At 43.8% G+C, this 25,576-nt stretch overlaps 10 protein-coding genes across 10 annotated transcripts; 8 read left to right on the top strand and 2 right to left on the bottom strand.

Annotated features, from left to right (window-relative positions):
• Positions 1–57: 57 nt before the first annotated feature.
• On the bottom strand, positions 58–1,845 carry AWJ20_4112 (uncharacterized protein; the record flags this gene model as incomplete). Its single annotated transcript, XM_018881169.1, has 1 exon — positions 58–1,845. The coding sequence occupies one exon, from the start codon at positions 1,843–1,845 to the stop codon at positions 58–60; it is 1,788 nt and encodes a 595-aa protein (XP_018733785.1).
• Positions 1,846–2,034: 189 nt separating this feature from the next.
• ORC4 (origin recognition complex subunit 4) lies at positions 2,035–2,946 on the top strand (the record flags this gene model as incomplete). The annotated part of the gene is made up of 1 exon (XM_018881168.1): positions 2,035–2,946. The coding sequence occupies one exon, from the start codon at positions 2,035–2,037 to the stop codon at positions 2,944–2,946; it is 912 nt and encodes a 303-aa protein (XP_018733784.1).
• Positions 2,947–3,066: 120 nt separating this feature from the next.
• On the top strand, positions 3,067–3,552 carry AWJ20_4110 (uncharacterized protein; the record flags this gene model as incomplete). The annotated part of the gene is made up of 1 exon (XM_018881167.1): positions 3,067–3,552. One exon carries the CDS (start codon positions 3,067–3,069, stop codon positions 3,550–3,552), a length of 486 nt encoding a protein of 161 aa, XP_018733783.1.
• Positions 3,553–3,708: 156 nt separating this feature from the next.
• On the bottom strand, positions 3,709–5,610 carry RIM21 (Rim21p; the record flags this gene model as incomplete). Its single annotated transcript, XM_018881165.1, has 1 exon — positions 3,709–5,610. The coding sequence occupies one exon, from the start codon at positions 5,608–5,610 to the stop codon at positions 3,709–3,711; it is 1,902 nt and encodes a 633-aa protein (XP_018733782.1).
• A 1,601-nt stretch (positions 5,611–7,211) lies between these two features.
• Positions 7,212–10,871, top strand: NUP170 (Nup170p; the record flags this gene model as incomplete). Its single annotated transcript, XM_018881164.1, has 1 exon — positions 7,212–10,871. One exon carries the CDS (start codon positions 7,212–7,214, stop codon positions 10,869–10,871), a length of 3,660 nt encoding a protein of 1,219 aa, XP_018733781.1.
• Positions 10,872–11,300: 429 nt separating this feature from the next.
• On the top strand, positions 11,301–12,416 carry JLP1 (Jlp1p; the record flags this gene model as incomplete). Its single annotated transcript, XM_018881163.1, has 1 exon — positions 11,301–12,416. The coding sequence occupies one exon, from the start codon at positions 11,301–11,303 to the stop codon at positions 12,414–12,416; it is 1,116 nt and encodes a 371-aa protein (XP_018733780.1).
• Positions 12,417–13,196: 780 nt separating this feature from the next.
• AMS1 (Ams1p) lies at positions 13,197–16,556 on the top strand (the record flags this gene model as incomplete). Its single annotated transcript, XM_018881162.1, has 1 exon — positions 13,197–16,556. One exon carries the CDS (start codon positions 13,197–13,199, stop codon positions 16,554–16,556), a length of 3,360 nt encoding a protein of 1,119 aa, XP_018733779.1.
• Positions 16,557–17,086: 530 nt separating this feature from the next.
• Positions 17,087–17,479, top strand: FCY1 (cytosine deaminase; the record flags this gene model as incomplete). The annotated part of the gene is made up of 1 exon (XM_018881161.1): positions 17,087–17,479. The coding sequence occupies one exon, from the start codon at positions 17,087–17,089 to the stop codon at positions 17,477–17,479; it is 393 nt and encodes a 130-aa protein (XP_018733778.1).
• Positions 17,480–19,121: 1,642 nt separating this feature from the next.
• Positions 19,122–21,653, top strand: SAN1 (ubiquitin-protein ligase SAN1; the record flags this gene model as incomplete). Its single annotated transcript, XM_018881160.1, has 1 exon — positions 19,122–21,653. The coding sequence occupies one exon, from the start codon at positions 19,122–19,124 to the stop codon at positions 21,651–21,653; it is 2,532 nt and encodes an 843-aa protein (XP_018733777.1).
• A 680-nt stretch (positions 21,654–22,333) lies between these two features.
• PMA1 (H(+)-exporting P2-type ATPase PMA1) lies at positions 22,334–25,141 on the top strand (the record flags this gene model as incomplete). The annotated part of the gene is made up of 1 exon (XM_018881159.1): positions 22,334–25,141. The coding sequence occupies one exon, from the start codon at positions 22,334–22,336 to the stop codon at positions 25,139–25,141; it is 2,808 nt and encodes a 935-aa protein (XP_018733776.1).
• Positions 25,142–25,576: the final 435 nt, after the last annotated feature.

The following is a 25,576-nucleotide window of genomic DNA, read 5'->3' as shown; positions in this document are numbered from 1 at the left end:
AGACACGGAGGATAAGCCCGTTGTTCATGAGTAGGTTATGTTCTGAGGTTGTGTTTCTCATACTCTATTTGTTTGGGATTCCAGCCCAAGTTCTGTACCGGGAATGATAGAAACCGTTTTTAAGCGGCATTCAATTTCCACACCTGACTTTTCAGCGTCGTAGAGTCCGAGGGTAGGGAAGCCAATTAAGCTTGTGGGACTCAGTTCATTAGGGGTGTCAGGATCGTGATACATGAAAAATGGCTGTGATGCAAGTGTCGCTTCAAATGGCCATCGATATGACTTATCAAGGTCAAGAAGGCCGGTGAGGACTTTTTTAATGTCACTGAGTTCATAAAGGAGTCGGATTGAGACAGACCGCTGTGGTGCTGTGCTGGTAGCTCGAATGCGTATCCAGAAACGGTTATCGAAAAGCAGCCATTCTGACCACTGAAGAGTTTCCTCTGGCAGTGGCATGACAATGTATTTATTCTGATGGGCCCGGCGAATTCGCTCTCTCCAGATTGTGTATCGTTGGGGAACAGTCGTCTCAGCGCTCTTTCTATCAGTTGGTATGCTTGTTCCAGTGGACTCAGAAAACAGCACCTGCTGCTCTTTCTCTATATGTGAAGTGGTATTGATTTTTGTCTTTTTCTTTTCAGGGTATACTGATACCCTTAGTCCACAAGTATAAAAGTTCTCCAATCTAGTGATTGGTTTGGAAGACACAGTTCGAACAAATGAGTCGATAGACGCCAGTTTATAGTCAAGGTTACTGAGTGACGATATTTGGCGCATTATATACATAAATAGTAACGTTTTGACAGAAATGCGTAGTTTATTGAACCCTTCAAACTCAGTCAGGTATGCGATACCAAGTTTGCGGTCGATTGAAATGAGCTTTCGACGAAGCATAAATTCTAGAGTCTGTTCTGCTTCCTTCTCGATCTCAGATCGGGTTTTTGACAAAATTTTCAATGTTTTGGTTAGTGAAGCTGGTTGTAATGCTAATGGAAGGTTATTGGGGGATGCAAATAGTGTCCGAATAGAGTTACGGACTGTGAATGTGGGATCATGATTCGTTTTGTCTTCTACCCATTGTATATTATTGGTGAGACAGGTCTGCTCAAGTTCACGTTTATTATGTGTTAACAGAGGACGTACGAAATGTACACCTCTACCTTTACCGCTATGTCCAGAATCACGATCTGCCGGTAGTACACCTTCATCACAGTCATCTGGCTTGTCAAGAACAGATGTATAAGTAATTTCCCTCATTCCAGCCAGACCATAGATAGAACTTCCTTTACACAGTCTCATTATAAACGTCTCAAACTGATCATCCAGAGTATGAGCTAGTAAGAGATGCTGGATTCCATGTTCTTCACATGCCTCAATAAGCGTCTTACGACGTTCGGAACGAGCCATTTCCTCGAACTTCTCTTCCGGAACTTTATTCTCGGGCCATTTAATGGTCAACACATGGTGGTCTATATTCAGATCACCCAGGTTCCGTTTGACAGTAACTGAAGCCTCTGATGCAGACTCCGGTCTGGCTCCATGATCCACAGTAAATGCAACGATTCGAGTGTTGTAATTCGCAAAAAACCTGCTTGCCAAATACGCTAGGGCCATCGAGTCTACACCCCCAGACAATGCAATCCCTACTACAGGAGGAATTTTCAGTTTTAAAATTGATCTCATATGTTTACCAAACTGGTGAGCACTTATCGGTCGAGTGAGCTCGATTGATCCAACTGACCCAGTACCATTTGATATCAGTCTAATTCCACTTTCAAATCTCCTCCATGGTTGACACTGAACTCGCAAAAGAGGATACCATCGTCCCTGTATCGCAATGACCATAATCAATGGCGTATATTGACACTGTTGTATATCCCAGTCAACCCTGCTTCATCGCGATCCTGATAAATTTCAGTGATCTGCATGATGCACTCAAGTCGACATTTCGAGTATCCTCTCCAACTCATGTAAACATATCATATCAAACACATTAAATCCGGTTTAGATCCTTGTTTACTTCAAATCCGAACAATGACTATGGATATTGACCAGCCTGGAGATCTAAATATGGACTCTCTGGTCAGCCAGGCTAAAAACCATGTCCTGGCAAAGTTAACTGGCAAGAAGCTTGGACAATTAGCCAATCTAGAAACAGAACAAAAAGAAATCCAAACTCTGCTGGAAAGCACGATTGTATCAAATGAAGGTAATTCATGCCTTCTCATGGGACCCCGATCTACAGGTAAAACCACATTAATCGAAACGACAATCAAGAATCTCAAGATCAAATACCCCGATCAGTTCATTACTATTCGACTGTCGGGATTCGCTCAATCCGAAGATAAAATGGCTCTCCGTGAAATCACACACCAACTGGATACCATTTTGAATAGCAAATTGGATGCTGCTACGCAGCAAGCAGTTGAAGAAGCAATTGCTGCTGGCGAATTCACCGGAATTGAGCAGAAATCTATCAGCGAAACACTTCGTGGTCTCCTTGCCTCGTTCGAACACGCTGATGCCCAGTCCATGTCAGTGATCTTTATTCTTGAGGAATTCGATCGATTCACTGTCCATCCCCGTCAAACACTCTTATATAACCTGCTGGATCTCAGTCAGACCGCCAAAGTCGGCATCGCTGTAGTTGGTACCACTGCCCGTATGAACACCCGAGAAATGCTCGAAAAGCGGGTCCGAAGTCGATTCTCTCAACGTCTTTACACCATCAAACGACCAGGAACTCTCGAAAGTTTCTGGAATATCTGCACCACAAACCTTTTCCTTGACGACCAAGCATTCCCCAGCGACTTCTCTCACGGTTGGAACTCTCATTTAGAGGTATGTGTTTTAAGGGGGTCTACCTCTGGCGGCTGGGGCTCCGCCCCAGACCCCGTGGGTGCTCTTGCTTTGCTCGAGTCGTGCGTGGGGGATCCCGTTGAGTAAGATCTTGGGAAAATACTAACTGTTTAGGCCGGTTTCCTGGACACTTCGAGCCAGCTTCGTTATTTGGTCGAACTGGTATTTTATACTACAAAGGACGTCAGGCAGTTCAATTATTATGCTATGTATGCCATTCGGAAGGCTTCACCATTCCCTGCGTATGCTGATTTTACTGTTTATTTGGAAGAGCAGAGGATTGCAGATTCGCAATCGTTTGTAGAATCACTTTCGGAACTCGAACTCGCTTTACTGATCTGTGCTGCCCGTGCTGAAGTTAAACTGGAAAGTGATACGCTGAATTTTAATCTGGTTTATGACGAGTATGTCGAAGTTGGTAAACGGATTCGTGAAGACCGTCGAGCTGCCATTGTGTCTGCTGATGTCGACGGCTACAGGATATGGTCTCGACAGGTCGCGAGGTCTGCATGGGAAAAGCTTGAGGCCATGGAACTTGTGGTGTATATTTCATCTACAGCGACTGGAAAGGCAGCTGCTGCTGGTGCAGCCCTTGATGACGAACTAAAGCTGATAAAAGTTGATGCCAGCTTGCTGGAGATCTCGAACATGATCGGAAGAAGCCATCCACTACACAAATGGACTCGTATATAGAACCAATAAACTATTTATTTCCCCCCAGTACCAATGACAAAGTCGAAGCGCTCGCGCAGCGAGCACAACGCGGTCTGGGGCAGCGCCCCAGCCGCCGGAGGCAGGAATGAAGGAGAGAGTCGTATAATACATTAAATAAATAAATATCAGACCAGATCAAGCTGGCGACTGAGGGCGTGTTGAGCGGAATGGGTGTTTGTGAACGGTCATGGGGCCCTCTGAGGAGCTGCTGTCGAAGGATTGGAGTGGAATGGCACCAGAAGCAGTTTGATCTGGAGCGCCGTCGTGGTCTGCTGAAGAGACAACGTAGGTGGTTTGTGTTGAGCTCGAGGTTCCTGGACGATTGAGAATATTGAATTTGATCAGTTTCAGTAGTCTTGAGTTCCAAGTTTTGCTGGCGTTCGCTGGGCTTGTGAGTGGTGTAGAAGATGATCGTGCTTGTGAGTTGGTGGTTGAGTTGCTCAAAATAGTGGTAATAGGAGGTTCGTTGTGGTCGTTGGGTTCAGATGCAAGTGTGGATAGTGATGGCGAATGACGTTTGCGTTCGTGGGCTATGGCCGCTGCGTTGTGTGGTTCAAAGTCATGAGTTATTCCTGAAGTTCCAGAGCCATTGTTATCGTTAGAACGACTACAACTGTTGTCATTTGCTATGTTGTCGATAACATAAGTGACAGTCGGGTTTTTCTGGATTTCGTTCCGGTTATGATTGGTGTTGTTGCGTTTGTTGTTAATTTCGGCATTTTCTTGATCACGGTTGTTGTTGCTATTGCCAGCAGTGTTGGAACGACGAGTTCTTTTAGAGGTATCCTGCTTTCCCGCTGTCTTGTTATTATTGGGCTTGCTGCTGTCAACAGTACTATTTGCAGTGCTATTGTCAGAACTAGCAGACAGATGCTTTACAGCTTTGAAAGAGAGTTTTCCATGTCCTCCTTCAAAATCAAACGGATTGTGGTCTTCAGTGTATTGCTGACGACCAAGAACACTGTGAAGTTCTAGTGTCTTTTCATAATCCTCGATCCTATCCACCCAGACCCAAACACAGACACTGGCACAGAGCAAACTGGCGAGTTTGGCATAAGTGCTCCAGCTGTCCAAATACTGGTCAGCCAGGTCCAGAACAAATAGTACAATAGGTAAAAAGGTAGCGATATGAGACAGAAACGCGATAATGAGTAAATCTGGTTTGTATGCGATGCGCCATTTCCACCACGAGTATATCACGATGGCTCCCGCGTAAATGATCGAGGTTGCAATTGAAAATAAATATGCAAAAACAATAATAGCGTCGACAGGGTCTGTTCGGTCCTCTGGTGACGATGGCTCAAATGCTGATATTCCCCACAGCACTCGATCGGTACAGATAACCAGAGCACCTGTAAACACAATGAGTCGCTGTTCTCGTTTTCGAGGAAACAATCGCATCAATGTAGTCAGCTCTGCTAGCAGTAAAACAAATTCTCCTATCATTAATGCAACCGATTCGAGTGTGCTATCATCGACATTGTCGACTATCAGCAAACCGTCGACAAAGCCACTATCATACTGACGACGTAGGTATTTCATGTAAACTGCTGACATTATTGTCATACATACACACGCTATCAGCAGTAAACTTTTCATAAATACTGGTCTTCGAGGAGAACAGAAGAGAGCCAACGTTAGTGTCCAGCAAACTGTAGTAGTCGCTGCTATGGCTATAGTAGCAGGAACTGTGCTTGTATAAAATGGGCTTTGCCAGTTGGAAAACGGTAGCAGCATTGGCATAGATGTAGATGACGGCGACGACAGGTCTGAAGAATCATTTGCCAAAAGGTTACCGTAATCACCCATTTCCATCAAAGTAGGGCTTTTAAACACACCGATAGGTAGCACACCATTTGGACAGAATGGTGTATATGTGGCAGGGTACTCCGGATCAATAACTACCGTCTTCGTCGCATTCAGAATCATCGTTCCTGTCGACAAAACCAGTGGCTGACAGCCCACTGCTGTCTGTGTCGTTGGAGACGGTTGTCTCCAAATATCTCTTTCGGCTATTTTCATCGAAGCCTCGGACATGAACTAGTGAACTTCTGAACTCTCTTCACCCAAAATGATATTTTCAAGTGTCAAAACCAAAATCAGACTTCAATACACAAGATCTTAGATACTCAGTACAGAAGATAACCGACAGCTAAGTCAGAAACTAGCAGACGGATTTCTACCGATCTTGATTCCCAGATCTTGATTCCCAAGCTTCTCTGGATTTCAATATATCAGTCTCTCTGGCAGATCAAGTCCATATCAAAACTCATAAAACAACCCCAACTTCTCTTCAAAACCAAGTCTAAACTTCTTCTCTCCCACTCTTGACCCCAAAAAATATTCTTCACAACCAAAAAAAAAGGGCTTTATACTCTCGTTTAAGTCCTGCTAAATCAAATTACAGGCTCTAATATATATCCGACAGTGATCTCGACATCCTGCCGCATCTCGTACATCACCATCGCAAATCTGGCAGCAAACTGCGTTTACCCGGCCTAATTCAGCCGGATCTGGCTATAGCCAAGCACAGATCCACTTTATCGCCAAAGGCTATCTAGCATGAACCTGCACTTACTAGACCCTGCACCACCAGCTTATTCCCAATTTTCCCGTCGAATCCGCCATTTTCTACCTCCCTGATTACTCGGTAAACTTAATTTGGGAGTTGATTTTGGACTGGCTTGGTGCTGGGGTTACAGGTCTGCCTCCGGCGGCTGGGGCTGCGCCCCAGACCCCATGGCTCCTCTCGCTGTGCTCGAGTCGTCACGTCTACGGTCCCAGGAGTTTTAAATAAATGTGTTATGGAGGTTTCTGGTGGAATTTGTCCCTCTGAAAGTCGTGGATACTGGTTTAGAGTAGGGATGGTGGCGCCGCATGCGCCGCAGTGTGTATGCAGGTGTACTATATACAAAATATTTCGAGTGTCGAAGAATATCAACAAACATATTCAGCAGAGCGTCTGGTAGGTGGCAGTATACATTCGCAATTGGCCCGCTGTTTGCTTCAACAAGTGAAATAGTAGTGTTTGTAAGGGTATTGTTCGATCCCCGCATTTGTGTCGTGTGTTTTTAGCGGCATTTTCAGGCCAACTCGACCGATTATGTACCCAGCACTGTCGCAGACAGCGCCCATAGCCCGCAAGCCAGCGAGTCTGGGCATTGGCACGGCCGTCCAGTCGACACAAGCTAATGACCTGGCCAATATCGGAACAATCAAGATCTCTGATCTCAAAAAACAGTCGAAAGACGCGTTGAACCTTGCCAGCTCGTTCATCGACACTTACCTCGAGAGAGACCTCCGCTTCCCGGATCTAGAGAAGCTACTAGCACGTGAGTATCTAAACTGGAAATCTATTCCTTCCTTCTCACTTCAAGCTTTGAAGGGGAACTAGACGCAACTTCTCGAGCGCAGCGAGAGGAGCAACGGGGTCTGGGGCGCAGTCCCAGCCGCCGGAGGCATGTCCCGTTCGAACAAGTACTAACAGATCGATTCTAGAATCGAATACTGGATCTCAATATGCGTTTGCCGAATCGCCGAGTGATTTGGGTGCTCTGGTGCCATTTACGAGGACTGAGGTGATCAATATTCCGGATACTATTTTTGACGAGTATAATCAGACCGAGTCGTACACGCGAATGGGCATGTTTCCAGCCATTGATAGGGCTTGGATCACGGTTGATAATAGACTGTATTTGTGGAACTATAAGAATGGCAATGATTTCAGCACTTTTGATGAGCTCGATCATACGATTTTCTCCGTCAATCTAGTCAAACCTAAGCCAGGAGTGTTTGTAGACTCTATTAATTATCTGCTTGTTCTGTGTACCCCAGTCGAGCTGTATATTCTCGGTGTACAGTATGATAAAGTCAAGAGCAGCATTGAATTCCATTATAGTGGTATTAATGTTTCGATAAGTGGATTGGATGTGGACACACTTGTAGCGAGTGAAAAATCAGGCAGGATCTTTTTCAGTGGCGCTAATGATGGGGTCAACTTGTGGGAGGTGGTATATACAAATGAGGATACGTGGTTTAAAGGCAAATGTTCTAAGATTTGTCACACGAGATCTGGTCTTGTATCAGCATTGACTCCTAGTTTCTCACTTCCATCGGTCCCATTTTTGCCTGTTGATGGCTCGAAAATCATGGGTTCTCTTGGTTTAGGCAGCCATGCTGCTCCTGAAACAATCATCAGCATGCAAATCGATGATACCCGAGACCTTTTATACACACTTTCGTCAACATCCACTATTCGTATTTATCATATTCCTAAGGGAAATACTGCTAATCTTGCATTGACTTATACTCTACCACAGATTCTGTCGAATTTCCAGATGGCCAGCGCCAGCTCTGAGACTAGAAACGCTGCTGCTTCAAAGACACTGAAGATTGTCTCGTTACAGGTAGTCAAGACGTATCAGAGTGCACAATTCCATTTAGTGGCTATCACTTCTGGAGGCTTCCGACTTTACATCAAAGCAGGTCGCCAGTACGGAGTCAGTGTTGGAGATAAACCACCAAATACTATTCAAGTCGTGGGTTATAGACCACCTCCAGTGGGTGAACCAGTTGTGAATCCGGATGGCACACTTAGCAAACCAATTCCTGTTCTGAACACAGCTAAACCTCAATCTAAAATCTTTGAACCCGCACATTTCTTCTGTGTGGTTCCTGATGAAGCCAACTCGGGTGGAGACAAAATCTTTGTTTCGTCTCTTGATTCGGGTCGAGTTATTCACATTCTGAACCAGCCGAACTCAGTTCCTACGTATAGTGAGAATGCCTGTTTCTTGGAAGTTGAGGGCTTTGTTCAAAGTGTCGAATTGTTAACACCTCCATTCCGTCCCAGTGCAAAGCCTGAGGGGTTCCTTAATGAATGTGCTGCTCAGTATAGTCTTCCACCTCCTCAGGTAGCAGTGCTTACGAACACCGGTATCTATGTCTTTACTCGTAGACTGCCGTACCAGATTTGTGAGAACCTGCTTGGATCAGATGATATCAAGTCGTTTTTCGATGCATATGGAAGAACCGAGACATGTGCTAGCGCTTTGAGCGTTGCATCGAAGTCTATCACTGGCTCGTCGTCATCTTCTTCTGCTCAAGCTTATGCCAGCAGGGAGATGGCAACCAAGATTTATATTGAAATTGGTGGTAGAGCTCATCTCCGCTACGATGATGAAAGTACTTATGCTTTGGTTCGTTCGGCTAATAATACTGGCAGCGAAACTATCCGACTCAGTGGAAGATTCGATGGTTTGGCTACTTATGTGTCACGTACCATTCGAGATTTGTGGGAGGCTAATGTTTTTAAATCAACCAAGGGAGCTGGTGCTGTCACATTTTCTCTTGGCAGTCCTCGAAAGTCGCTAGAGTCTGTACAGTTGACACTCATGGAAATCGCCGAGTTTTTGGAGCGAAACCATGCTTTTATCGAAGGATTGTCGGGTATTCCAGATGGGTTTATTGATGCCGGTCTGTCGTCGCGAGCCGAAGAGATCTCCTTACAAGCCGAGCACCGTGGACTTGATTCGTTGGTTAAACTTATCAAGTCGTGTCGTGAAGGTTTGGCCTTTTTGCTTTTATTACATGACGAAACGGCACATGCTTCTGATGGTTTGGAGGCTGTCATGTCGTACTTACCCAAAGAACTTCGTGAAAAGGTTGAAGAGCTTACATTCAAGCATTTCTTCACCACTGCTGATGGAACAGAGCTTGCCAAGGAACTTGTGACCTGTCTAGTTAACAGAAGCATTAGTAAGGGTGAATCTGTGGACTCGATCTCTCGAGTCCTTCAGGATCGCTGTGAAAGCTACTGTTCTAGTAGCGATGTCATTATTTATAAAGCTTTGGAGGATCTTCGAAAGGCCAAGTCTCTTGCTGAAGGAGACCCCGAGCTTCGTATACAAAGTCTGTACGACAGTGTCAAGATGTTCAAAAAGGCTGCTGCCAGTATTCAGCTTGACAGTTTGAAGGAAGCTATTAGTGAGTATGTGGGATTGAAGTATTATTCTGGTGCTATTGAGGTTGCTCTTTCAGTGGCTTTTGTTGGTGACAAGGGTAATCTTGCTCTTGGATACTTGCACGATGGTAAAGTTGAAGGAGATCCTCGTCAAGTTGCCTATGATGCTCGGGTCAAGGTGTACAACTTGATATTTGAAGTACTTGATATTGTTGATGAAAAAGCTCAACTTTCGACCGAATCGGCTGTTCCTGGAGTTAATAGTTTATCCGACGATGAAAAAGCCCGCCAAGAAGCCTACAATATCTGTTTCGAGGCGCAAGATGAAGTATTCCACTTTTGTTTCTATGACTGGTTCGTCTATAGAGGTGTCGAAAGTAGACTCCTGGCTGTCAATACCCCATATATTCTCCCCTATCTCGTGGCCAATGCTAAAACCAATCTGACCATTGCAGACTTGCTGTGGGTTTACTATCAAAAGAGAGGTGACAACTACGCTGCCGCTCAGGTGCTCTTTAGTCTTGCCAAGAGTGATTTTGATATTGCTCTCGGTAGTCGTCTAGAATTCCTGTCTCGAGCCAGAGGTTATTGCAATGCCGATGGTCCACCAGGCCTACGTTCTGCTATGACACAACTGGGCAGTTCAATCCAAGAGCATCTCGACATTGCCAGTATCCAAGATGATATTCTTCAAGCTGTTAGAGAAGATATTCGATTTATTCCCGAAAAGAGAGACGAAGCTGTTGCCGTGTTGAATGGTCAGTTGTTGAATGTGAGTCAGCTCTATAATGACTACGCATATCCTCTTGGCTACCACGAGATCTGTCTGGTAATTTACCAAGTCACTGATTACAGAGGCCATGATGAGATCACCAAGAGCTGGCAGAAACTTATCAATTCATCGACTGAAAGCGATGATGAGCTAAGCAACTATGAACATGTATCTTCAGTCGTCCAGAGACTTGGTCAACAATTCATGAATGCCGAATTTGTATTCCCCACCGACGTCCTTGTACCCATGCTCGAGACCTTCTCACTCGAGCGAGCTCCTAATGCTCCCCGTGGTTGGGTCATCGACACTTTCCTCAACGCTGGTGTCAGCAGCGAGACAATCTATGCCCTCCTGAGCGATCTATTAGAACGCAAGGAAGCTCCTTTTGACGACAAATATGGCTACGAGAAACTGGCCATGGACCTTGCCTACCTGCTAACCCGCTGGTCTTCGGAATCCCGCGGCAGAACCATCTCACACATTGTCAGTCGCGACGACATCGAAAAACTGCGCACTGTCATCCCACAAAAAGAATACGCCGAAATCCTCAGACGGATGCGCTAAACTGTATAATTTGTATTTAGAATTTATCTTATTTATCTATCACTACGGGTCTGTTTTCATGCCTCCGGCGGCTGGGGCTTCGCCCCAGACTCCACGGCTCCTCTCGCTTCGCTCGAGTCGGGCTTCGGGCGGGACGTGTCTTTTTGATGTGAATTAAAATTTTATTTGTATTTCACTTGCAAATGTGTTTTTTATTAGCTTCCTGTAAGTCAGAATTGCAGACTCCCAGTAAGGAAGTATCAGGGGGTGGGGGATCGTCGCACGTGACATGGACAAATATTGAAGATAGTGAACGTGATAATAGTTATCGGACCACTCGTAGCCACCTGAGATGGCGGTGTAACTGTGGCTTGAGCGGTATAAATATGCTCATCTGCCAGCTTGGAATTGACTGTCATTCTTTTCTTGCTGTAAATATATCAAATTAGAATGACGTCGCTGGCTTCGAGAATTCAATCTATTGCTGCATCCACCTATGCTGGTACAAATGCCAAACAAGAAGAGATTAAAAAAACTCTGAGATTCCCTCAATATGCTCCTGGCTGGGATCCAAAAGAAAAATTTCCACCTTACGAGGTTATTGAATTCGAAGACAAGGGTCTTAAGGCAGACCCTGAACTCAAGAATCTGTTCCCAAACGGACTACCAAACTCCCATGCTGAGCAGAGAGCGTCCACCTCGGAGAAGATTGTAAAATATGGCTACTCAGTATCTGACTTGACTCCGAAATTTGGCTCTGAAGTTCGTGGTATTCAACTGTCTCAATTAAGTGATGAAGCAAAGAATGATCTAGCTAGATATGTCGCTGAGAGAGGAGTCGTTGCATTCAGAAACCAGGACTTCCGAGAATTGCCTATTCCCCAAGCTTTGAAATGGGCAGAGTACTTTGGCAGACAACATATCCATCCAACGTCTGGATCACCCGAAGGATATCCAGAAGTCCATCTCGTCCATCGTGCACCTGGAAATACTTCATACCAAGATTTCTATGCTCAGAATATTTCGTCGATTGCATGGCATTCTGACGTTACTTATGAACTTCAGCCTCCTGGTACAACCATCTTGGGTATTCTGGAATTACCTCCTACCGGTGGTGACACCTTGTTTGCTGACACTGAAGAGATTTATAATAGATTATCTCCTGCTTTTAAGTCCAGGTTAAACGGTTTAAGGGCTGTTCATTCTGCTCACGAACAAGCTCAGCAGTCTGCTGCAAGAGGTGGAGTGGTAAGAAGAGAACCCATAACCACCTCTCATCCAATAACTCGAACTCACCCAGTTACTAAGCGAAAGAGTTTATTTGTTAATCATCAATTTACAAGGTACATTGAGGGCTTCAAATCAGAAGAATCTGAGTATTTATTGAACTTTCTATATGATATCATTGGCAAGAGTGTTGATACTCATGTGAGAGTAAAGTGGGAAGATGGAGATATTATTCTATGGGACAATCGTCGAACTGCCCATTCAGCTCTTCTGGACTTTGAGCACCACCAGCGTCATGCTTTCAGGTACACTCCTCAAGCAGAAGTCCCACAAGAGTAGTCTGTATCTTGTATTTAGTGTTCCCATAGAGCAAAAGTATTTTGTTTATTTATATCATATTTCATTGACAGAATCGAGCAAACCAAGACGCTTGATTCGGAGCCCGAAGCACGACTCGAGCAAAGCGAGAGGAGCCACGGGGTCTGGGGCAGAGCCCCAGCCGCCAGAGGCAGTCCCGGTCACCGAAATGAATTTATCGGAGATACCATCCGAAACATGGTCAAAGTCAATACTGCATAGATATGCAGTACTTACGTCATACAAAGACATTGACCGTTTAGAGTTCAAGTATTCAAATTGAAAGTGTGAAAGGCCAAATGGACAAGTTCATCCATCACAACAGGAAGACGAGATAATAATATCACCAAATTCAACTGATTACATTACCCCTATGGTTGGCGCCGTATGAAGATCATAGTGGGGCCATGCATCGAGGTGCATAATCGACACCACGATTAGGCGTTTTAGGCCGACTTGGACCTTGCCTCTCACCTCACGCTATACGGCTACTGCGGAGATCTACAAGCCCCCACAATAGAAGTGACCAAATACAAAGAGGCAGCTGAGCTATAGAGTTACCTAAAGCCACAAAGTACTGATAGTGGTTATACAAGAATCGTTTCGATCAATTTAAAACGGTTTGGATTTCTGTTATAACTGTATTAGTGTGAATTGACAAGAGTGTACGGTTTGTGAGGTGTAAGTGTGGTATAATATAAAATGTCAAGCGAGTTTCTATTTGCGGAAAGAAACTTAGCTAACACAAAATTATAGAGCAATATGTCCGACCAATACGCTAGGTTTAACAATAAACCAGTGCCGGTCAAGATACCTAAACTCTACGATGGCCGTATTCGCCAATTTACCGACCGTGGTGGTGACTACCATGACTTGAATCTTCCTCATTTCTATGATCGGGCTAGAAATGATGGCACTGACTATGTCAAACTGGAGGTGTACGATGTACCAAAGTTGCAACGTCCTCATTTCAAAGATGCAATTGCCGATGCTAAATGGCGCAAGACTTCTAAAGGTAATTCGTTTGGTCCTTCTTGGAGTACTCATTGGTTCAGAATTAACATTCGTATCCCCAGTGACTGGAAATATGCTGAACAAGTCCTCTTTGAGTGGAATTGTGGTAATGAAGGTCTCATTTATACTAATGAGGGCAATGCGGTTGTTGGATTGAGTGGACAGGAACGACGAGAGTGGATTATTCCAAAAGATTGGCAATTGGATGGCAAGTGGCATCAATTTTATATTGAAACCAGTTGTAATGAAATGAGCGGTAATAATAGCCCACCGGACCCTAACAGATACTTCCGTCTGGATACTGCGGATATTGTTTTCCCTAACTTGGAGGCAAGAGCCTTGAATATTGATTTCTGGATTATTGGCGATGCCAGTAGAGAGTTTCCTGGAGACTCGTGGCAAAAACACAAGGCAAGGGATGTTCTTAATAGAATTATTGATGTTTTTGATCGTAACAATCCTGATGAGTCTATCAAAAAGGGTCGTGAAATTGCTAGAGAGTATATTGGCAGTGAGGTGGATTCTTCTCAGGTCTACAAGACAGCTAATAAAGCACCTGTTTATGGTATTGGAAATTGTCATATTGACACTGCTTGGCTTTGGCCATTTGCTGAGACCCACCGAAAGGTTGGTCGATCTTGGGCTACTCAATTGAATCTTATTGAAAGATATCCTGAGTATACATTCACAGCTTCGCAGGTTCAACAGTTTAAATGGTTGTCAGAAGATTACCCCGATGTATTTGCCCGAGTCAAGGAAGCCGTCAAAGGCGGTAGATTCATCCCCATTGGTGGCTCGTGGGTTGAATGTGACACAAACATGCCCAGTGGAGAAGCAATGCTTCGGCAATTCCTTCTGGGTCAACGATTTTTCCAGCACCATTTTGGTTTCAGAACCAAGACGTACTGGTTACCTGATACATTTGGATACTCACCTCAGATTCCTCAGTTTTGTAGACTGGTTGGCATTGACCGTTTCTTGACTCAGAAGCTCAGTTGGAACAGTATCAACAGCTTCCCCCATTCAACTTTTAACTGGGTGGCCCTTGATGGATCACAAGTAGTGGCTCATATGCCACCTGATAATACTTACACCGCACAAGCGCATTTTGGAGATGTTTCAAGGTCTTTGCGTCAGCATAAGAACCTTGATGTTGACCAGCATGGAATGTTGCTTTTTGGCCATGGTGATGGTGGCGGTGGTCCAACCTCTGAAATGCTGGAAAAGCTTCGTAGATGTCGTGGCTTGTCTGATACTGTTGACTTGCTTCCAAGAGTCCAACTTGGTAAGACTGTAGATGAGTTCTACGATGATATCCTTGCTAGCACTGATAATGGAAACAAACTTGTCACCTGGGTTGGCGAGCTTTACTTTGAGTTCCACAGAGGTACTTATACTACCCAAGCAGCTATCAAGAAGGGCAATCGTGTGTCTGAGGTTATCATGCACGATGTTGAGTTCTTGGCTACATTGGCATCGCTTAAGAATAAGGACTACAAGTACCCCACAAAAGATATTGACGAGCTTTGGGAAAATGTCTGTTTGAACCAGTTCCATGACGTCCTTCCAGGTTCTGGCATTGAAATGATTTATGAGGATGCTCGGGCTATTTATCAACATATTGCTGAGCAAGGAGAGAAACTCGCAAAGGAAGCTCTTGATGCATTGAATATCTCTACTCACTATATTCCAGGACATTCCTTGGGCGCTCTGAACACACTTCCATGGGGAAGAAGCCAAGTCATTGAAGTTCCTACTGAGAAGATTCCTCGTGAGGTCCAGGCTTCTTCTAGTTTTATTTCACAGGCAAATGGAGACAAGCTTCTTGTCCAAGTTCAGGCCGAGGGTAGTGGAGTTGCTCTACCCACTACAGTGTCTTCTTCAATTCCCCATGCAACTGCAAAGGAGATCAGAAAGGGTGTCTTTGTTCTAGAGAATGGCAAACTCCGTGCAACTATTGAGAATGGAGTTCTGACTAGCGTTTGGGACCAAGACGCCCAGAGAGAAATTATTCCTAAAGGAGCTACTGGTAACCAGTTTGTCATTTTTGAGGATCAATGTCTCAGTTTCCCTGCTTGGGAGACTGAATTATACTCATTGGATTCGAGAAAAGAGCTTTCTGCTGGTACTGTAAGAATCAGTCAGAAGGGACCTCTGCGAGCTGCTGTTGAAATTGAAAATGTCATTAGCGAGCAAAGCCGTATCAAGACCACCATTTCTTTAGATGCTTACCAGAAACCAACCAAAGAATCAGAAGGGGCATTCCCAGACATCTCGTATCTGGAATTTTCTTGTGAAGTTGAATGGCATGAAACTTATAAATTCTTAAAGGTCGAATTCCCTGTTGACGTGCACAGCGATGTGGCGACCTATGAAACATCTTATGGTGCTCACAAGCGACCCACACACTTTAACACTACTTGGGAAGTTGCTAAATTTGAGGTTCCTGCTCATAAATGGGCCGATCTAAGTGATTACTCTTATGGAGTGAGTTTGATTAACGACTGCAAGTATGGATATGCAATTCACGGCAATGTCATGAGACTATCGCTTTTGAGAGCACCAAAGTCTCCTGATGCTCATGCTGATATGGGATCCCATCAATTCAGGTACGCCTTGTTGCCTCACCGAGGAGGTGTTAATCCTGATGTGGTCAGAGCTGCTTACAACTTTAACCATCCTTTGGAGATTGTATACTTACCTAACAGCAATCCAGCTGATATCGACGGTTATGATAGCATGGTAATTGATACTGTTCCCGAACCAAAGGGTGATGAGGTGCTACGTAGTTTCACTTTAGACGGTGACAAGAGCCTTATTATGAGCGCGGTCAAGCGATTCGAAGATGACGAAGATGTCTCACGTGGTTTGTTGCCAGTAAGAGGTGCATCAGGCCGAAAGAGTGTTATTATTCGTGTATACGAATCACTGGGTGGAAGAGCTAGAGCTTATCTCAACAGTAAGCAGTCGATTGCTCGAGTATTCAAAACCAATGCTCTTGAAGACGATGAAGAAGCTCTCGATATTCTAAGTGGAGTTGATGGCGATAAAGTACCTATTGAACTTCGTGCTTTTGAAATTGCCACTTTTAGAATTGAGCTTGCTTGATTTTTTTTTTTTTTGTTCTGCCCTTATTTCTTTCTGTTCTACATTCTCCTCTATAAATAGCCATATATTTTCGATTTACAGTATACATATCAACATTTGCTTTATTGTTTTTCGTTCAACACTATCCCTAATAAGATACTGAATGAAATATTTCATTCAAGTCACTGTTGAAGGAACTCAGTAATAATCTCGAGGAACCGGATTTATCCAGTCTCAACGACCGTTGATCGGCGATGCGAAGTGCAACCGCCGCGCATGTCAAGCGGTTATCTGTATGCTTAAATTTTCACTATCTTATCTGATTAGGAAATTGGATTAATTAAAACACAAAAATGATTGGAACTGAACAGGACAAAAAGTTTATGAAATTAGCCATTAAACAGGCGAAAATCAGTAAGTGCAGTCGCTGAATTAATGCGCAACGTTGGAAAATTATTAACTCGTCAGGTTATAACGAAGGAGGTATCCCAATTGGAGCTGTACTTGTATCGAAAGATGGCAAAGTACTCGGCCAGGGTCACAATCAAAGAATGCAAAAAGGATCTCCTATTCTCCATGGCGAGATGGATGCATTGGAGAATGCTGGTCGTCTGAAAGGAGAAGTGTACAAGGGTGCTACTATGTACACTACGTTAAGTCCTTGTCATATGTGTACCGGTGCCTGTTTAATGTATGGTATCAAGAGAGTCGTTATGGGCGAGAATGAGACATTTATTGGAGGAGAAGATCTCTTGAGATCCAAGGGAGTAGAAGTCATCAACATCAAATCTGGCCAGTGCAAGAGAATGATGGATAAGTTCATCAAAAAGGCACCTAAAGAGTGGTTCGAGGATATTGGAGAGGTCGAAGACGACAACGAGGGTGAAAAGGAAGCAGATATTCCCGAGGATCTGGATTCTGAAGGATCAGAGGCTGAAAACTAACCATCCTCCTCACTTCACTGCGAGCTAACCTTAAATATTGATCGACGCAAATCTGTAGGGACCCTGCAGATGACAGCCTAATCTCATGCAATGGAAAACCGATACGGGCAAACGGTCCGTTATCTTGTACTTAATAAACGATAATTAAAGTAATAGGCAACCGAGGCTGTCGGGTGGCTGAGAGATGGTGTGCCTCCGGCGGCTGGGGCGCTGCCCCAGACCCCGTGGCTCCTGCTTCGCAGGAGATTTTTGACACCTGACCGCTAAGGTTGATGAGACGGATAGGTTATTAATGAGTTGTCCAGGAGGAGCTATTGAGCTGTGATATATGACAAATTACCGAGTTGAGTTTCAGATCGAGCATTATTCATAGATTATGGAAATAATTAAAAGTACATTATCTACTTATACGTCATTAATAGCTCGTACACAATCTGTAACATGAATATATTACATATCAGTCAAACAGGATGTGAATATAGAAATATAACCACAAGACTCACCTGCAAAATTCGCTTATTAAAGTCATAATTTTATATCTGGTCATAAAGTCGACGGTTCTGCAATTCTTATTTTTAAATTGTGTGGTTCTAATCGTATTATTCACTTGCCGACACATCACCATTTGCTTGGAGATGACGTCAAGTGCTCTAGCTAAAGGGTTGCATCTCACTTCGTTCCCCTGCTGGGAGCCGCGCTATTGCCAGGTCGGGAACGGATTCCGGTGGCCATGGTCACATGGCCAGGAATCCAAGGAATCCTGACTCTTTCTCGATTGTAAAATAGTGAAATGGACGCCACTGGATCTGAGGCTCCGCTTGAACCCCGGGAGTTAAAATGTTCACGATTGGGCAGCTCAGAAATGACTGGTCTAAGACTGCATGACTGCATTAAGGGACCCCAGCGGGTGAGTTTTGCGATAGCCGCCATTCTGATATATTTAATTCTCAATCTATTCCCTTATCATTTCTCTTTTAATATTTATTGTATTCTTGTTTTTATTTTATTTTTTCCTATTTAATCCGAATATATAAAAAAGTCATATTTTCCAGACGGTTCCATTAGTAGATAGATTGCTCCCATTAATACAATCTGCCGCTATTGCGATATATTCTCTATTACTTGATCGGTCACACTGTAATACTACATATACAACAATACATATATATTATATCATATATAATTTCACTACATTACTAACCCACATAAACTTACATCACCCCTTTAAATTCTTCTGGAATATATTAAAAGTATCTGTATTTTTTTTTAAAAATCTTCTACTTTTTTTTCTTCTGGTTGTTTTTTATTTCAACGTGTTTGTAATGAACATCTTATCGGTAGTTCTGGTTCATAACACATCCTATTTTTTATTAAGGTAAAACCGGTTACAGAGGCGGTATTGCCTCAGAATATCCTATTTCCAGCGCTAGATTTGCGCAATTATTGACAACAAACCCTCTGTGAATAGCCAAAATTAAAATCTGTGGCGAATATTTCACATCCCAGAACATTAATTGAATTTTTATTGGCAAAATATTTCGGGATCAATAGTTTATCATACCAATCAACTCACAAGAGCTATTGAACCATTACTAAAGCTGCATCTGCATCCTCACCATTGTAACCAACATTTACAAATACCATGGATAGCAACAATCGGTCTAGCAGCCCTTCTGCTGGCAGCGAGCATTCCGCTAATAATGGTGATGATAGTTACCAGGCAAATATCCTGTATATCAACTATTCATTAACTCTGCCGGATATGGATGGCCCATTGTCTACGTCGGATTTAGCACTACTATTTGGAGTTAATGGTGATAATAACAGCAACAACAACAACAACAATAATAATAATAATGCCAATGCGAATGCTTATTGGAGAAGTGTTAGTCAGCAGTTTGCCGCTTCTGGAGGTGCTGACGCTGGCCCTGGTGCGGAGACAGGTAATCCTCCTACCCGTAGTGAAGCCACTGGACGTACTTCTAGTACGAGAAGCGGTACTAATGTTGATTATACGGGTAGTGGATTCGATAGAGGAAGAAATACAGGAGCTCGAACCACAAACTTCGAAGTAGCGTTTACAAACAATTTCCAAGATATACTGGACGGTGCCAATATTTACAGTTGGAGAGATACAAATGCCGACTCAAACAACAACAGCACAAGCCAAGGCACTGGTGATAGAGGTGGTAATTCAACCAATGATAGTTCTGGAGCCAACGATGGCAATCCTGGAGCATCACGTCCTACACGTCCTGAATCAGGACCACGTCAGTTTTCGTTGGCTGATGCCGATAGATTTTGGCGTCAACGCGGAACAGCAGTTTTTGGTCCTGGCCAGGCTCCAACCCCTGGTACAAGTTTTACCAGTGACGGTGTATTTTATACTACCCGAAGTTTTCCTATCGATATTAGATTAGGCACTGCGCTATTTGGAGGTGGTGATGGCGGGTCCAGAAATCCTAGAGCTTCAAAACGGGCTATTGCCAAGCTAAAATCTGTTAAAGCATCTTCATTACCGGAATCCGATAGATCATGTCCAATCTGCTTTGAAAAATATGTGGATGAAGAAGAAGACTCGGTTGAAAAGAGTGATTTAAAAACAGAAGATGTCATAGATGATAATACATCGGGGATGAGCGCCGATTCAGTTGGTGATCCTCCCGAGTCTGTTCCCGAAAGTTCGGCTCAACCTGAATCAACATCTGATAGTGACAGCACCACTGATACACGCCATAACGCGCTTGAAATGCCCTGTAATCACCTCTTTGGTAGCCATTGTATCAAGGAATGGCTGGCTGGGTCTAATACATGTCCTCTATGTCGTACCACGATAGAGAGTCAAGATGACTATCTTCGCAGTATTGGACAACAGCCAGAATCTGATAATAACGCAGCTACCCTGTTTGAGTTGATCTTTAACGTGATTCCAAATTTGATGAGCAATAGCACCAACAATTCCAATTCCAATTCCAATACCAATAACAACAGCAACGCCAACAGCAATGGTAATGACAACGATAACGACAACGGCATTAACAACAATAATAACACACAAAGTAGCTCTACCAGTGGCGATAATACGATTCCCAGCCAAACTCGGTCTGACTCGACTTCTATCTTCAGCATCAACCCACAGAGAGCTCCACGTGTTAACTCACCTGTAAGTTCGCATACCAATTCAGGTGCTGATACTCCTTTATCACAAAACTCGACTGATACCGCTGGCCGAGCAAACAGCACCCTAGGGTTAAGCAGTGTTGCAGCAAATCCAATCGACATGTCTGGTAGTAGTTCGAGCAGTTCTGGAACCTCTCAACAAGAAACTACACAAAGTGCTGCCAGCTCCGTGGTCTCATCTGCTTCTGAAATGAGTGAAAGTTCAAGTTCAAGTAGCTCATCAAGAACTGCGGCAACTACTACCTCAGACCCTGGTCCCAATCTTATTTCCAGACCACGATCGGGAACATCATCCCAGTTCTTGCGTCCATTATCAATTCTTTTACAGAATCTGCATGGTCGAGGAGGCAGCTCCAGTCGGAACAACAATAACTCAACATCATCGTCGCCGAGTCAGTCCAGTCAACAAAGCAGAGACGATGGCATCGCTCCTATTGGAAATGAACGTACAACTGCATCAGCCACACGCCAGGAACCAGGAAACACTCGTGGTGGTGGTACTGGAGGCGGTGTTTGGATGGGTCCTGGTGGAATACTGTCGTCTTGGGGCCCTAGATTTGTCCGACGCCATCATCCATATAGATCGCCTCCTACTGAACCCAGCAGTAATGCTGAATCTAGCAGACAATCTCGTGAGTCCAGCGGTCGGCCAAGTACAGCATCCAGATCAGCGTCGCGAAATGCTCAGGTTAGCAATCATAATCACCTGCAGTGTGCATCTGCGAATCTCTCCATGTGTTCAGTTTCTGGAAACATCCCAAGACCTGATGACAGTCGGATGGAAGAAGACGATGACTCTGAAAATTCCGATAGACTTGTCAGACTTGATTGTGGACATGGCTATCATGTTCCTTGTTTACGTGTAGCTATGGCAGCCCATGGTGACCGAGAGATCCCCAACTTAACTGGTGGTGTGGATAGCAATGATGGTGCTACAAGAGAAGTGTGGTGCTTGAGATGTCGCAGATACCAGGACATCAGCAACCACGAGTAAAGCGAGCTCATATTCTACTCCCTATCATACGATCTTTGCATAATCTTCAACCTAGAGAAAGGAAACTCCACGTATAGTGCTTTTTAGTAGTAGACGCATAAATTGTATTTATATTACTATTCACGTATATAATATTGTATTGTCATTCCAGCTAGGATTTGTCAAGTCTCTATGAATGCTGACGTCTGGCAATTTGTTTTCAGTAGACATACGATGAGATCTTATTCCCAGTTAGTGTGTGCTTTTCAGGCAAGTATATATGGCTATGGTCTGTGGCGAACACCATTAACGGCATTATGATTCATGCTCCTATTTATCGATTAATTAAGGCAAGTCCATAAGTCTTATCGGTTTACCAAAGTTTACTTACCACTTTGATACCGATTCTCCCGCCAGGCCGGTGTCTCAGATCTAGATACATGGGGCAAATCCTGAAAGCGACCACACCATCTAAGATAACGGTGTTAGTATTTACACTAGGAACCTGCCGCTTGTTCAATTCCGCCAATTCTTGAGCGCACACCCACTTGCTTCATCAGTTTAAACTCAATCATCAATTCACTAGACTACTCTTGGAGAACCTATATGATACCACACGAGGTTGATCAAGAAATCGAACCCGGTAATACACCGTAGGAAACAGAAATCTGGTTGGCAATTACTTGAGCAAACATAGCCTAATGACAAGCTCTGTAGATTCTTTAGGAAGGTCAATTATTGGTTCTTCAGTTTTAGTTGACGAGGAATATTCACAATCCCCAAGTGGGAAAAACGATGATGGAAGTGTCGAAAAAGAATCGAAGACTCAGAGCAGCGAAAGTCAGAGTAAACCTGATAGTGACGGTGATTATACTGAAGAAGACATAGATGCATTTATTACTGAACTTCAGTCGGATGATGAAGACAATAGCAGGGCATTTCATGAAGAAGCGCATAGTACCGATTCAGTAAAGTCTGTTCCTGAGGGACTGCTACAGACAGACCCCCAAACGGGCCTCACAAAAGAAGAGGTTACAAAGCGACGAAAGAAATATGGGCTTAATAAGATGTCTGAAGAAAAAGTGAACATTTACTACAAATTCTTACTGTTCTTTGTTGGTCCTATTCAATTTGTTATGGAGGCAGCAGCGCTGTTGGCTATTGGATTGAAAGATTGGGTTGACTTTGGGGTTATCTGTGCTTTACTACTCTTAAATGCCGCAGTCGGATTTATTCAAGAATATCAGGCAGGATCAATAGTTGAAGAGTTGAAGAAAACATTAGCGTTACAAGCAGTGGTTCTACGAGAAGGACTGCTGCAAGAAGTGGATGCTGCTAAGATCGTGCCAGGAGAAATTCTTCAAATTGAAGAAGGGACTATAATTTCCGCTGACGGAAGATTAGTTACCACCGGTTGTTTCCTGCAAATTGATCAGTCAGCAATAACTGGCGAGTCATTGGCTGTGGAGAAACGCTGCGGAGATACCGTGTATGCGTCGTCTACAGTGAAGAGGGGCAGCACATTCATGATAGTTACCGCTACGGGAGACCAGACATATGTTGGAAGAGCTGCCACCTTAGTTAATAAAGCGTCGGCTGGAAGTGGGCATTTCACTGATGTCTTAAATGGAATCGGTTCAGCATTGCTTGTTCTTGTCATTGTCACACTTTTAGTAGTATGGGTGGCCTGTTTCTACAGGTCAGATCCAATAGTCAAGATTCTCCGATACACATTGGCAATTACAATTGTGGGAGTTCCAGTTGGTCTACCAGCAGTCGTCACAACGACCATGGCAGTAGGAGCAGCATATTTGGCAAAAAAGAGAGCTATAGTTCAAAAACTGTCAGCAATTGAGTCGTTGGCTGGTGTCGAGATTCTATGCTCAGACAAGACCGGCACTTTGACAAAGAACAAGCTATCTCTTGGTACTCCATTCACAGTTGATGGGGTTGAACCAGAAGAGCTTATGTTGACAGCCTGTTTAGCAGCATCGAGAAAGAAGAAAGGGCTTGACGCTATCGACAAAGCATTTTTCAAGTCATTGAGAGAATATCCTAGAGCTAAAAGTGCCTTGACAAAGTACAAAGTAATTAAATTTCACCCTTTTGATCCTGTATCGAAAAAGGTTACAGCTGTTGTTGAGTCTCCTTCCGGTGAATTGATAACTTGTGTAAAAGGAGCTCCCTTGTTTGTGCTGAGAACGGTAGCCGAGGATCACGAGATATCAACGTCCATTGATGAAGCATACAAGAGCAGAGTGGAAGAGTTTGCTAGTAGAGGATTCCGGTCACTTGGAGTTGCCCGCAAGAGGGGTAATGGATACTGGGAGATCCTAGGCATTGTACCTTGCTCAGACCCACCTCGACACGACACATTTAAAACAGTTCAAGAAGCAAAACAATTAGGACTATCAATAAAGATGCTAACTGGGGATGCAGTAGGAATTGCCAAAGAGACATCTCGACAACTCGGACTAGGCACCAACATCTACAATGCAGAGAGACTGGGCCTTGGAGGTGGAGGCGACATGAATGGATCACAAGTCTATGACTTTGTCGAAGGAGCAGATGGGTTTGCAGAAGTGTTCCCTCAACACAAGTATAACGTTGTAGAAATCCTTCAACAACGAGGTCACTTGGTAGCCATGACTGGAGACGGTGTTAATGATGCTCCATCTTTGAAAAAGGCAGATACTGGAATTGCTGTGGAGGGGGCATCAGACGCAGCACGGTCAGCAGCAGATATTGTCTTTCTAGCACCAGGACTATCAGCTATAATAGATGCACTGAAGACATCTCGACAAATATTCCATCGAATGTATTCTTACATTGTATACAGAATTGCATTATCCTTGCATTTGGAAATATTCTTTGGATTGTGGATTGCCATCTTGGATCAATCACTTCAAATCGAGCTGGTGGTGTTTATTGCCATTTTCGCAGACCTTGCTACACTGGCAATTGCATACGATAATGCCCCATACTCTCAGAAACCAGTCAAGTGGAACCTACCTAAACTCTGGGGAATGTCGATCTTACTAGGCATTGTGCTTGCAATTGGCACATGGATCACATTGACGACAATGTTCTTACCGAAAGGTGGCATCATACAGAATTTCGGAGAAGTAGATCCAATTCTATTTCTCCAGATATCACTCTCCGAAAACTGGCTCATATTTGTGACACGGGCCAACGGGCCATTTTGGTCGTCGCTGCCATCATGGGAGTTGGTTGCAGCAGTTTTCGTGGTTGACGTGTTGGCAACTCTATTTTGTATATTCGGGTGGTTTGTAGGCGGACAAACTTCTATTGTTACAGTAGTCAGAGTATGGATATTCTCATTTGGTATATTCTGTGTTTGCGGAGGATTATTCTATCTGATGCAGGACTCAGTTGCATTTGACCGGTTGATGCATGGGAAGAATCCAAAGAAGAAGGAAAAGCGATCATTTGAGGACTTTATTGTCGCCATGCAACGTGTTTCAACGCAGCACGAGAAGACAACGTGACATAGTCTAATATTTTGTTCGAATATAATAATAAATATATTTCATAGTCACATGTTAGGGTGCTCGTGCCATTCTATTAGCAAATAGGCAGTAGGTTAGGCTAAGTTGGGTATATTTTCAGAAATATCGTCAGTGTTGTGTATATTGCAAAACCAAATAAAAACATGTGAACATGTAAAATGTACCAGTTAAATGATGTTTTAGCAGGTTTCAAATACACTATCAGGTGGAGAGCGTCCCTGAAATGCGCCGATCACCGACTTTTATGCAGCTTTTAATTTTTAGGATCGACGTGTGGATTCGGGTTATGTTATCACAAATTGACAAGATAGCAGCGGCGAGTATCCGGAACCGTTCCCGACGGATGTCGAATATTTTATGCAGAGATAAGAAACTGGAGTAGTAAAAGGTAAAGATCAGATTTATTTATTGATG

This window comes from Sugiyamaella lignohabitans, chromosome C, assembly GCF_001640025.1.
Source record: "Sugiyamaella lignohabitans strain CBS 10342 chromosome C, complete sequence".
Classification (NCBI taxonomy): domain Eukaryota; kingdom Fungi; phylum Ascomycota; class Dipodascomycetes; order Dipodascales; family Trichomonascaceae; genus Sugiyamaella; species Sugiyamaella lignohabitans.
Note: the sequence above shows the minus strand (reverse complement) of the source record. Positions and strands in the feature narration are given on the sequence as shown.